Source organism: Gastrolobium bilobum, unplaced genomic scaffold (assembly GCF_033153095.1).
Source record: "Gastrolobium bilobum isolate Gb01-03AN ecotype WA unplaced genomic scaffold, APGP_CSIRO_Gbil_v1 utg29204, whole genome shotgun sequence".
In the NCBI taxonomy this organism is placed as follows: Eukaryota; Viridiplantae; Streptophyta; class Magnoliopsida; order Fabales; family Fabaceae; genus Gastrolobium; species Gastrolobium bilobum.
In genome coordinates this window covers 114,037-127,507 of record NW_026895370.1, presented here as the reverse complement: position 1 = coordinate 127,507, position 13,471 = coordinate 114,037, and the positions used below count along the sequence as shown (strand labels likewise).

The 13,471-nt window shown below is 36.2% G+C and overlaps 2 protein-coding genes across 2 annotated transcripts; both read left to right on the top strand.

Moving 5' to 3' along the window:
* The first annotated feature begins 7,068 nt into the window (after positions 1 to 7,068).
* Positions 7,069 to 7,599, top strand: LOC133307591 (uncharacterized). Its single transcript, XM_061508122.1, has one exon. It carries the CDS (start codon positions 7,069 to 7,071, stop codon positions 7,597 to 7,599), a length of 531 nt encoding a protein of 176 aa, XP_061364106.1.
* Positions 7,600 to 7,623: 24 nt separating this feature from the next.
* Positions 7,624 to 11,066, top strand: LOC133307586 (uncharacterized). Its single transcript, XM_061508114.1, has 4 exons — positions 7,624 to 7,806; positions 7,870 to 8,839; positions 8,958 to 9,439; positions 10,680 to 11,066. Exons 1-4 carry the CDS (start codon positions 7,624 to 7,626, stop codon positions 11,064 to 11,066), a joined length of 2,022 nt encoding a protein of 673 aa, XP_061364098.1.
* The last annotated feature ends 2,405 nt before the right edge of the window (positions 11,067 to 13,471 follow it).

The window sequence follows — 13,471 nt, the reverse complement described above, 5'->3', positions numbered from 1 at the left end:
ACTCACGTGTAACCAATGAAAGGAAAGGCTCGTGACTTGAGGAAAGCAACCAGATACCGGGAAGGGAATGATGGGAATCCCTTCGTCCATGTAAACTTTATGAAAGAAGTCAACCATCATTCCTTTAAGGGCCTGAGGTTCACTAATCCAATTTTCATTCTCATCTTTTAACGCCAGGATTCTGTTGCGACATTGTCTTGAGAGAGTGGCAATATGGTATAACCTTGTATTTCTATCCCCATTAATAAGTCATTCACATCTAGATCGCTGGAACCATAAGAGCTCTTCTTGCAGATAAATAGAGTGAAGTTCATCCCGTAACTGACGTTGAAGGGCTTTTGCGGCAAGGCTAGGGTTGTGTTGAAGATCCTCATCAAGGCCAAGGATTCGAGCATGGAGACGGAACTTCCTGCGGATGTGGGCTTTGTAACAAGTTTCATGCCAAGCCTTAGCTTTGTGCTTGAAATTCTCACTGGCCACCTTCCAATGGGCATTTTCACTCCAGCAGCCTCGCACCAATTCGTCGAAGCCGTGACAAGACAGCCAAGAAGCCTTGAAGCGGAAAAGCCTGTTGATGTAATCATTGACCACTTTCTTTCCCTCCTTACAAAAGAAATGGCCTATGATCCGAAGAAAAGAAAGGAAGATGGAACACAAATTTGTTAGGGAAGGCATTGATCCAACTCTCATTTGCGAGGATACGATCTAACCTCTCTTGAAGATTATTCCTTCTCCAAGTGGATTGAGGCCCTTTAAAACCAATATCATTTAAGCTGCAATTATTGCAGCAATCCCTGAACTCCTTTAAACTGCCAAGGCAAGCAAGGCCCCCTCTTGTCTTTTCGTTGACATTTAAAATGGCATTGAAATCTCCCATGATGGATCAAGCCCCATTCACCAAGGCTGTGAGAGAAGTGAGGCTATCCCAAAGAGCTCTTCTTTCATTTCGTCTAGGGCTTCCGTACACAAAGGTTGCATTTTCAACTGAGTTAGAAAGAGCCCACTTCAAAGATACATGCGTGAACTGTCGGTTAACCTCTAAAATAGAGATATCCACCGAAGTTTTGTCCCACATGATCCATATACCCCCTGAGAATCCTACTGCCTCATTAATATGATAATCTTTAAAACCAAACTGCTTAACTCTACGAGCAACAAAGGTCCCATTAATTCTAACTTCTACCAACACCAGCACCTTAATATCATATTTTTTAACCATGTCCTTAATAAATAGGACAAAACCCTTTTTGTTGGCCCCACGACAATTCCAAATGCACGTACTCATGGGCACAATCAAAAAGAGAAAAGGACCAAGGAGGAAAAGGGCCTCAAAGTATGCTATGGAGCATGCATGCCCCAATCGCAAGCCCGTCATCAACTTCTGTTGCCAAAGCAGGGTTATTCTGAGGGGATCTGCGTAAGAGTTCAGCAGCGTCAGGTGGCTTTCCCATCAGATTGCGGTTTACCTTTTTCGTGAAATCCTCTGTGATAACTGGTCCTATGTTGTTTGAAGGTCCCACTGACGTACCCTTGTCTCCTGAGGCTATTAGTTTAAAATCCACCTGCCTAAGATCCCCACCTTTTCGTTTGCTGTCTAGCTTGCCAGCGTTGTATCTCTGCTCCTCAGTGCTGGCTTTCCCCTTTGACAGAGCTGAACTTCCTTTCCCATGAAGAGAGGTCTCCAACGTATTCTTAATTATCGCATGTTACCATTTTCAGCTAAGGGATTCACCCTCAGGTCTGATCCCTTTCTATTGTCATTATGCACACCTACCCTACCTCCTAGCTTCGTGGGTGGGTGCAGATGGTCAACTTTTTCCTCGGGACGACCCCCAGAACGCTTCGACTTGACTGTTGGAGTTACAGTCGCAGGAGCCTGCTGCAGTGCTGATGCCTTTCCTCTGTCTCCCAAGCGTTTCGTGGTTGGTCTAGCTCTCCTACCCTTGGAATTCCTCTTCACAACCATCCAAGCTCCAAAAACATTCTCTTCTATTCTCTCCTTGTCGTCCAAGATTACCTCTTGAACTGCAACAGCGTCAGGTTCCTGGTTACCTACAGAGGCCTCCGTTGAAGCTGCACTTGCAGCAACTCCTTGGTTTTCCATTTTGTAATCCAATCCTCCGCTACATACCTCCTTACGATGGCCATACCTCCCACACGATAAGCAAATTAAATGCAGCCCTTCATAGCCAACATTAATAATGACCTCTTCGTTAAGCATGTAGTCCCAGATTTTAAATCTGGACACAAAGCTTTTACATAAATCCACCTCCACACATATACGAGCGAACCTTTCTTTATCCGTGTCACCCTCACCGTCTGCTTCCTTTCTGAATGAAGCCTTATCAACCTTCAGAGTTTTCCCAAAGATATTCCCTATGCTCCAAAGGTGTTGCATGGTGTAGAACTCTGTGGGAAGTCCCGGTATCCTCAACCAGATTGCCAGTCTTTTAATCTTGTCATCGTAAGGATCAAAAAAGGCCTCCACCTTTGCACAATGACATAATGATCAGCAACCACCCAAGGACCTTCATGGAGAATGTGGTGGTAGTTTTTCTCTTCGTTAAAGGTGATTAACGAGTATCCATTGTCCATCTCCACCAGTTTGAAGCCTCCCATTAAGTTCCAGAGTTTTTGGAGTCTAGTCATCAAGAAGCGAGTGGCAATCTTCTTTCCCATCAATTTAATGATTAAAGCTTTCCTCCATTTCTTGCAGTCTTCCATATGTTGCTTCCTAGAAAAGACATATGTTGGACAAAGAGGATCGTCAACCCTTCCTGGATGTACTCCATCTTTCATGGTGTCTCCATCTTCGTCTTTATTTTGTCTGGTAACCCAGTCATTATCGTCACTTTCAGAATCATTTCCATCACCATTGAGGCATGTGACCTTGTCCCTGTAGGATACTAGCTTTCTTCCTCTAGGGACCTCTACCCTCCCACTCAGAACTGATACTGGAATGGTAGCTTCAACTCCACCAAGGCCCTCATTTGCACCATTACACGACAACACATAAACCAAAGTCCCGTCAATCAGGTCCTCAGGTGCCTTCAACGAACTCCCACTACCAGTTAACAAGTTCTCATTACTCTTCGATGAACTCGCACTACCAGCTAGGCAATCTTCCTCCTCCGTCGATAGTCCTTTCACGAGAACCCTGCTGCCTACCTCACCAGACATGACTCCGTTCAGGGACAGATATTTAGTGTGCATCTTCCTAACTCTCCTGACTCTAGCTCACCATCCCTTTGTTTCTACTTGAACGAAACTTTGCATCAATGAACCTCTACATAATAATATTGAATCTGAACTGAACACGTGCTTGTTAGAGAAAGAAAATAGAAGGTAAATATTGATACTTGTTAGAGAGAGAATCAAAGATAAAGCTTGATACTTAGAGAGCACTGTCACTCGCAGCCCCAGATCACAGGACCCGACGCTAGTTTTAGCTCGCACTTGATTTAAGTGACGGCGTCACTCAGAAAACTATGGTGTCTTTGAGAACTAACATTTGTAATTGACGAGGGAGAAGTGGTAATCGTAGCTTGTAACAGTAGTAGAAAGGAAGGCAACTTCCAAGAGAAAAAGAAGAAAAGTCAACTTTTTTTTCCTTTCTCGATTGATACTTTTGTGGATAAAAAAAATAGTCTATATCGACTTTTGTGTAAATTCGAGAAAAAAATTAATAAAATATACAATTTGTTTTGTTTATTTTAGCTGAGCAATGGCATGATATTGGTTGGAATTTGGGTCACTTATTATTATATTATTGAATTGAGTAGTTTTAATATTAAATTGGACAAATTACTTTTTTTTGTATAAGTATTTCTCCAAATATTTATAAAGTTGAAAATTGGAAAAATTAATAAATATAGGGACCAATTGAAACATCAAAATTATGTTTATAGTATAATGGTGTGTGATTTATTTATTTTCTTATTAGAACGTTTGGAACTAATATTAATTTTTTATAGGTATTTGAGTATACTAATAATTTTTTTAATATAAATTATATATTGTATATACTTATCGGGTCATGCAATTCAACCAGTGACCCAGTACAGTACCTTGGCCGAATCAATGATCGAGCCGAGTTTAATAACATTGATTTTTCTCTCCAAGTTTCGCAAAAATCCCTTGTGAAACTCACGGATTGTATAATGTGGTGCAATCTTAACCACTCAACACCTTTAACCCTTAAAATAATATTAGTGAGTTCCCCAAAAAGAATCCGCAGAACATATTAAAAAATTTAAGAAAATATAAAAATAGTTTTGCACTGCGGAACTAAATATCTCCATCGAAAAATAACTTTGGGAGTACCAAACGGGTACAAATATCATTCAGCACTCCTGAATAGTCAAACAACCAACAAAGAATACTATCCAGGGAGATAGGGATATTTTTATCTTAAAATTGCTAAATATGTTTAATTGTTCTAATATAATATATGGGTTTAATATTTTTATTTTTGTTGTAGAAATATTTTTCTACCACACTCACATAAAAAGTGGGTAGGTCCATTAATCTTTTCTCTTTCTTTTCTTTGCAATGGGACCGACTTATTTTAAAGTGAGTTTTAGAAAAATAAATTGCAGTAAAATGAAAAATATTTTTCCTATAATATATAAGGCATAATATGGTATTTTGAAGAGAGTGATTTTTTTTTAATTTTTCTTCATTTATTATATGTCACATAATTTCTTTTAGTATGAAAATTTATTCTAACACCTAATTATTTTTTAAAGTAAGGGAAAAGTTCAAATTTTTTATGTGGTTTGCTCCATAATTATTTATCTCCCTACATCATTTTTATCATTTATCTCTCTTATTATTTTTTCCATTCAAGTCCACATCTAACGTGTAACACTCTGTTACGTACCGGTGTGTTAGCATTGCATAGTATTAAGTGCAGCGTAATAATAAAATTAAATTACTCCTTAAATTATATCTTAAATAAAATATTCTTAAATTTAATTATACATTAGACTGAAATCAAGTTCCCTGGTACATCTGAAATAGTCTATATTAAATCATCATCCAAAAAAAAATGTTTCCACTCTATTAGTCATTCCACTGAACTCTGAACTGTCTTTAAAGTCTTTAACCATATAGCTTTATCCTACTCTAACGCTACACATACTGGCATACTTAATTTCAGGAAATGTTAGCATAAACATAAACACACATGAGAAAAATATCAATAATATTAGGGTTTTTGAACTATAACCAATCCAACCACTTTAGTGGATAATATCATTCTCTCAAAACATGTTTATAATAAGAAAATAATATCATCATGAATAATAGATATAAGCCCAAACATTTGTGGGTTCTTCATTCAAACATACCCAAACCTTTGTGTATATACTCAAACCTTTATGGGTTCTACATACAAATATATAAAGGAACGTGTAGTCTTTAATTGAATGACTAATGCTCAATTTTGTAAGCGCTCAAATTCTGTGGGTTCTGTATGTGAAAAGTTCTGTATGGAAGAGCTCAAGTCATAATAAGGCGTCTTTTATCCTATAACCATTCTGATCCTCTTGTGGGTCAGTCACATCAAAATAATTTAGTAAAAAATTACATATTTTGTACTACTCATTTGGCACCAAAGGAATTCTTTAGTTCTATAGTCTTGATTCAAAATCATTCTTATAATGAATTTAAATAAATTCATCAAATTCACAAAGTCAAAGATAGAAAATAAATCAAAAGAGTAGAAATAATTCGTAATAAAATAATTTGACAAAGTAACGACATCTTCACATTTTTTAAAGAAATAACTTCAAAATACTATCTTTAAACATAACATAGATAAAAACAAAACCAAGAAAATCAACTTTAAAAATAAAAGGAGAGAATGAGTTGCTTTCTCCTAATATTACCTTTGTCTTTTATTTCTCCCATTTCTTTTTTCTTTTTCTTTCTTCTTTCTCATTTCCTTTCTTTTCTCTTGGCGTCCTTTTTATGTTTCCTTCTTACTATCTTTTCTCTTTTCTTTCAAATTCTTCTCTTTGTTTCCTTTATTCTCTGCCTCTGTTTTTCTTTCTATTTCTTTTCTCTTGTTCTCTATTTCTTTTTCCCTCTCTCTCTCTCTTGCTGCTCTCATTTCTTCCTTCATATCAGAGTGTATGTATTTACAGAGGCGGACCCAAGTTAAGGAGAAGGGGGCAAGTGCCCACCTTTAAATTTCATTGTGAAAATACCAAAATACCCTTCAATTAAAATTCAAATTTCCTCCTATTTCTTTTTTCTTTTTTCTCCTCCACCCGCGTGAGTCCGTGACCAGACCTAGCCACCTCCATTTGACTAAATCAGAAGCAGTCATTGCCATTAGAGACTGAGAAGAGATCAGAGAGCTGTATACCATTTTTGTACGCCTCTGCTCTGTATGTTCTCTTTATTTATATATGGGTTAGATCTTATTCTATTTGACTTTTTTTGTGATTCTTTCAAAGGTAGCTGCGCATAAAGGATGAAGGTAGCACATGGGAGATCTTCACTTCACCCATAACCACCCCCAGACCCAGGTTTATTTTTTATTTTTTTATTTTTTTGGTACATACAGGTTTATTTATTTTCACTTTCTTTTTACATTCTGTGTAAGTTTTTTTAGCTCACCAGTCACCTTTCTTTTTGCGTCCGTCTCTGGTCTGGTTCCATCCATATTTGCTAAATTGAATTACTTGATTTCCTTGTTTTCCCTGTGTGACTCACTTGTAGCTTGTCTGTTTGCTTTTAGCTTGTTTAATAATTGTTAATTGTTAATTGTTTGCTTTTAGCTTGTTTAATAATTTTTAATTGTTTGCTTTAAGAACTATAGAATAACTAACGATTTTGTCCTGTTCCTATTTCATTCTTTAATTAAATTTTTATTTGAAGTGCTCCACATGATTGCTTGCACAAATGATATTATAGTCAGAACATGATTGCTTGGACAAATAATATTTTGGTGTAAAAAAATAAAGCTAAATTTACTATAATACTTTACTAGATTATGCATATTGAGTGTCAGTTTCTCTTTTTTTATTGATTTATTTTTGTCATTTGTCATTTTTTAGGATGGAAAAGTATGTAGGTTCTTCTTTTACAAAGTCAAGTAGTGGCAGTACTAAACGTGCTCCATCCGAATCTGCATCTATTGATTTATTTCAAGATAAACAAAATGAGTGTGCTACTCCCTCAAGTCAGAACAAACCAACAGTAGAAGGTCCACCGGATTTGTATGTTCCTGATCCGGGTAAAAGACTTCCTATTATGAGAATTGCGAAGAGTGCTCAAGAAAGGGAAATGATTCGAAGAATTTATATAACGAATGGTCCTTGTCAACCAAAACTTGACAACTTTCCTCAATCCTTAATTGGGGGTAAAATGCGTAGATTTAATCCTCAATGGTACAATGAGTTTGGCACTTGGTTGGAGTATAGTGAATCAAAAGATGTTGTATTTTGCTTGCATTGTTATCTATTTAAATGTGAGCATGGTGATGGAAGGGGTGGTCATGATTCATTTGCAAGAGAAGGATTTAGCAATTGGAAAGACAAACAACGGCTTTTTAAACATATTGGGAAAGTTAGAAGCATTCATAAGTAGTGCTTCAGTGCTGCCAAAGATTTGATGAATCAAAATCAACATATTGACATTGTTGTGTCTGGCATTTTTGACAAAGCCAAACGGGATTATCTTATTCGTCTGAATGGTTCTATTCGATGTATTCGATATCTCATACGACAAGGTTTGGCTTTCCGGGGACATAATGAGACAGATGCTTTAATGAATCAGGGAAATTTTGTGGATCTTGTAAAATTCGTTTGTGAATGCAATGAGGAGGTAAATAATGTATCTTTGAATAATGTCCCAGAGAATCTCAAAATGATAGCTCCCTCAATTCAGAAAGATATTACTAATATTGCTTCTAGTTTAGTTACCAGAGCTATTATTTCAGATATTGGGGATAATTTATTCTCTATATTAGTTGATGAAGCTCGTGATATATCAATTAAAGAACAGATGGCCATTGTTTTAAGATATGTGAGTTGCAACGGTGACATTATTGAGCGTTTTCTTGGTCTTGTTCATGTTTCAGATACTACAACTAGTTCACTTAAAGAAACTATTGAGATAATTTTTGCCAAAAATGGCTTAAGCTTGACAAAGATTCGTGGTCAAGGTTATGATGGTGCAAGCAATATGAGTGGTCAATTCAGTGGTCTGAAAAGCTTGATTTTAGTTGAAAATAATTCTGCTTACTATGTTCACTGTTTTGCACATCAACTTCAATTAGCTCTAGTAGCTTGTGCTAAAAAGGTTTACGCTTTGACTGATTTCTTTAATTTTATACCATTGTTGTGTAATGCAGTTGGTGCTTCTTGCAAAAGAGCAGATATTTTGAGAGAAAAACAATTTGATGAGATAGTAAAAAGTATTGCAAGCGATGATGTTCAATCAGGGAGAGGCTTGAATCAAGAAATGAGTTTGTCACGACCAGGGGACACACGTTGGAGCTCACATTACCGATCATTGGTAAGTCTGTGTACATTGTTTGATCATGTGCTTGATGTGCTAGAAATTATAAAAGATGATACAACACTTATGCATGCAAAAAGGTCTGAAGCCTCTGGCCTTATGATACGTATGCAAACTTTTGAATTTGTATTACTTTTGAACCTGATGATCAAGGTCTTGGCAATAACTAATGAGTTGTCACAAGCACTTCAAAGAAAAGATCAAGATATTTTAAATGCTATGACTCTTGTAAAAGTTTCAAAGGTGTTATTACAGAAGATGAGGGATAATGGGTGGGATCATCTATTTAAGAAGACTTCTAATTTTTGTATAAACATGATATAGATATCCCTGATATGGAAAGTGTACTTGCATTACAAGGGAGAACAAAATGTAGAGGACCAGCTACTCATCTGCATCACTTAAGGTTGACATATTTTATGCAGTGATAGATACTCAACTTCAAGAGTTGAATGATCGTTTTAGTGAAGTTAGTTCAAATTTGCTGGAATGCATGGCATGTTTAAATCCGTGCAACTCTTTCTCGACATTTCACAAAAATAAGTTGCGTGAATTTGCTGGTTGTTATCCTTCGGATTTTGATTTGAATGATTTTGTCATGCTTGAATATCAGCTCGACACGTATATTTTTGATATGCAAAGTGATCCTGATTTTTTGAATTTGCAAGGAATAGCTGATCTTGCCAAGAAGATGGTTGAAAAGAAAAAACATATTATGTATCCTTTGGTTTATTTACTTGTAAAGTTAGGATTAACTCTGACTGTAGCAACTGCATCTGTGGAAAGAGCATTTTCAGCTATGAAATACATCAAGACTGCACTTCGTAATCGGATGAGGGATGAATGGTTGAATGATTGTTTAGTGCCATATATTGAAAAAGATGTATTTGATAGCATTGTTAATGAGGCAATTATGATGGAATTCCAAAAAATAAGGCCTAGAAGATTGACATTGTAAATATTTTTATTGTAATATACTTTTACTATTAAAATATATGTACTTGAACTTGAGTGCCCATCCTTCTTCAAATTCCTGGATCCGCCACTATGTATTTATATAGGTACGTTACGTGTTGAACACTCAAATTATGTAATCGTTACTTTTTCAAATAAAAATCTAACTACTAATGATTAGTCAGCTAAAAAATCTTATATGTTTTACAGGGTACCACCTCGTGGTTGTTGTTATATTTACCTATATTATTTGTTTATTATTTATTTATTTATTTTATTATTCTAATATTTATTTAATTATTTATATTATTATAATTATTATTGTTTTTTAATATGCAGCTTTAAGCCCCACTTTATAACACAAATTGGCATTTTCCTTTCTTCCAAAGCATGGCGACTGGCGCTACTGGCACCAATAACACCACTCACATTTTTAACATCCAGCTTTAAGCCCCACTTTAAGTGCCAACTTTCTTTTTCATTTTCATTTTTTCAAATACAAGGCGTTATTGGCACCACTCACATTTTTCATGGCGCGTTTTACGCCAATTACATTCACATGGTGGCGCTTTAGGCGCCACCTTATATTATTATTATTATTTATTACAGATATGGCCTTTGGATGTTAGTAAATAAAAATAGGAAGTCTAACAGAGTTGGATTAAAGGAGAAGGTGCAACTATCTACCCGTCAAGCCTGTCTACTGGAACATATGATAGGGAGAAACAGGTATACCTGAAACCTGTAACCTCTTATTCTGTGATCTAATGTCTTGTCTTTTTTGGAATGTGATGGGAGTAGCATGTTCTCAAGTTAATGGTTAGGAAATATAATATTTGTTTGACTATTTTGTTTTAACCTAAAACTCAAAAATTGAATTGTCTGAAACTCATGAAATTTATTGGTTTTGATGGTCATTGATAGAAGAAGCTCAGGGTTTTTTAGGTGGGATTTGGGTGTTATGGTCGTCTAGATTTATTCAAATAGAGATTCTGACTCAGTCTAGCCAGTTTATTCATATGAAAATCAAACTCCAGGGATAGGATACTTGTTTGTGTACTGTTGTTTATGCTAGTCATCGTGAGGTTGAGCATCATCAGCTGTGGAGTGATCTGCATAATATCAGTAGCTCTTGTTCTGAACCTTAGATCATATGAGGGGATTTTAATAAAATAACAAGAATATATGAGAAGAAATGGGGTATCCCTCCCGATCCTAAGAAATGCGAGTTGTTTAGTACTATTTTGGAGGATTGCAATGTGGCAGATTTGGGTTATACAAGTTCTCCTTTTACATGGCAAGGGCCTAAATGGGGGCACTTAGATAGAATTTTTAAAAGACTGGATAGGATTGTTGCTAATTTGGATTGGCGTATGAAGTATGATGGGGCTAAGGTCACCAATCTTCCTAGAATTCACTCTGACCACAATCCTGTCATATTAAAGTTCTTCGAGACTAAATCTAATGATTCTAAAAGGCCCTTCAGATTTGTGTCTGCTTGGCAGGAGCATCCTGGATTTAACTGTTTAATGGAATCAGCCTGGTTAAAAGAGTTTGATGTCCCATACATGTTGGAATGATTTATCCCAACTGCTACAGAGTGGAACATAAAGGTATTTGGGAATATTATAAGAAGAAAAATAGTCTGTTGAAAAAGTTGGAGCATATACAACTTCAAAAGTCTATGGCTGATTCGAACTGGTGGCATAAACTAGAGGAAAAATGTCAGAAAGAGCTGGGAAAAATTTTAGATGAAGAAGAAAAGTTGTGGTTTCAGAAATGTAGGCAACAATGGATTAGAAATGGGGATCGAAATACGAAATTTTACCATCTTTGTACAATTATCCAAAGAAATGGTAATATAATTTCCAGGTTGAGAGCTAATTCTAACCGTTGGATCTCATACCCCAAGGAACTAATGAAGTTAGCCTGTAGCTTTTACCATAACCTATTTAACGAAGACATTCCTTACAGGCGTTGGCTGAACTCTGAAAATTTATGGCCATAATTGTCCGAGGCTGAAAGGCTTGATCTTGCTAGAATCCCTTCTAAGCAAGAAACTCGACATGCCATGTTTAATATGGGTCCTCTGAAATCCCCTGGTATTGATGGTTCCCCTGCAATATTCTTTAAAAAAAACTAGACGTTTGTACAAGACCAAATTTGTATATGATTGAAGATGTCTAGAGTTACCCTAATCTGATTTCAACTTTTAATTCAACGTTGCTAGTGCTTATTCCAAAGAATAATAGTCCTTCACACATTTCTCAATTTTGGTCCATATCTATTTGCCCAGTAATTTATAAATTGATTAGCAAGATAATTGTTATGAGGTTGAAGCCTATTATGTGAAGATCCGGTTCAAGCTAGTTTTGTCCCACATAGACATATTCAGGATAACATAATTGTGGTGCCGGAATTTATCTATACAATGCATCGCATGAAGGGTAAGAAGTATTATATGGCAGTCAAAGTGGATCTAGAAAAAGCATACGACAGGCTTAATTGGAACTTTTTGAAACTGATTATGCAAGAAATGAAAATGCCTCCCAATCTGATTGATATTATAGCGAAAGCAATATCTTCTTCCAAGATCAACATTCTGTGGAATGGCAGTGTTACCGAGGAGTTTCATCCCTCTCGAGGAATTCGTCAAGGGGACCCATTATCCCCTTATTTGTTTGTTATGGCAATGAAAAAATTGTCTCACATAATAAACACGATGGTTAATAGAAATTTGTGGAAGCCTATTAGAGTTGGTAAGGAGGGTCCAAAGATTTCTCATCTTATATTTGCAGATGATTTAATGCTCTTCGCAGAGGCCGGCATGGATCAAATACAAAATGTTTTAAAATGTTTAGAGCTGTTTGGGGAGATATTTGGCCAAAAAGTAAGTGATATAAAGACAACTATATTTTTTCAAAAAATACTCCATAGGAGGTTGCTTCTAATATCACTAGGTTTGTGGTTTTAAAAGAGTTAGGAATGTGGGGCGTTATCTTAGGGCTTGGATGCAACATGATAAAGTCACTAAAGAGTCTTATGTAGCTATAGTGGACAGAATGAAAGATAAGCTTACTGGATGGCAATCTAAATGCTTATCCCAAGCTGGCAAGATCACATTATCTCAGTCTGTGCTGGCTGCCACACCTTATTTCCAAATGCAATATGGAAGGTTGCCTAATAATGTTTGTATGGAGATTGAGAGAATCCAAATGAGGTTTATTTGGGGGGATACAGAGAGCCAAAGGTATATGCATCTAATTAATTGGGATACCATCACAAAGGCTAAAGTGAATGGAGGTCTGGGTTTAAAAAAATATGTTATATGAATTATACTTTTATTCTCAACCCCAAACTCTTTGGGTGCAAGTGTTGAGAGCTAAATATGCTAACAATAGAGAGGAGACTGATATATTTAAAACCAAATCAGGGGACTCAAGATGCTAGAATTATATATGCTCAGAATGGAAAAAACTAGAAAAAAATTTGGTGTGGGAAATCAGAGATGGATCTAATGTTCTGTTTTGGAAAGATAATTGGGTTTGTAAAACAGGTAGACTTTTAGATCTGACAACACATCTAGTTTCTTGGGAAGAGGTGAGTAAAAAAGTGGATCAATATGTGGATGAATCAGGTAACTAGAATTTGGATGGTCCTGCTAATTGGTTGTCTTATGAAGTTATCAACTGAATCAAAAGCTATCTGCCCCCTTTCATCAATGATGGAGTTGATTGTCTAGTTTGGTATCTCCCTGGTCATCCAAGGTTGTCTATTAAAGGAATTTATGAAGCCTTTGCTGATGTTGAAAGTGAGCAAAGTAATCCAACAAATCTCTGGAAGTTAATTTGGAGGTGGAGGGGTCCCCATAGGATTAAATTTCTTTGGAAAGTTGGCCATGGTCGTCTTCCTACCCAAAAAAGAACTAGTAGTTTTCGACTGGGTGAGTCTTTATGTCCAGTTTGTGAAAATGAAGAGGAGGATT

Bases quoted from the DNA above. Each gene is read 5' to 3' on its own strand.
- LOC133307591 (XM_061508122.1), top strand. From the start codon at position 7,069: ATGGAAAAGTATGTAGGTTCTTCTTTTACAAAGTCAAGTAGTGGCAGT.
- LOC133307586 (XM_061508114.1), top strand. From the start codon at position 7,624: ATGAATCAAAATCAACATATTGACATTGTTGTGTCTGGCATTTTTGAC. The intron at 7,807-7,869 runs GTAAAATTCGTT...AATGTCCCAGAG, and splicing joins AGGGAAATTTTGTGGATCTT to AATCTCAAAATGATAGCTCC. The intron at 9,440-10,679 runs GCAATTATGATG...ATATATGAGAAG, and splicing joins TTGATAGCATTGTTAATGAG to AAATGGGGTATCCCTCCCGA.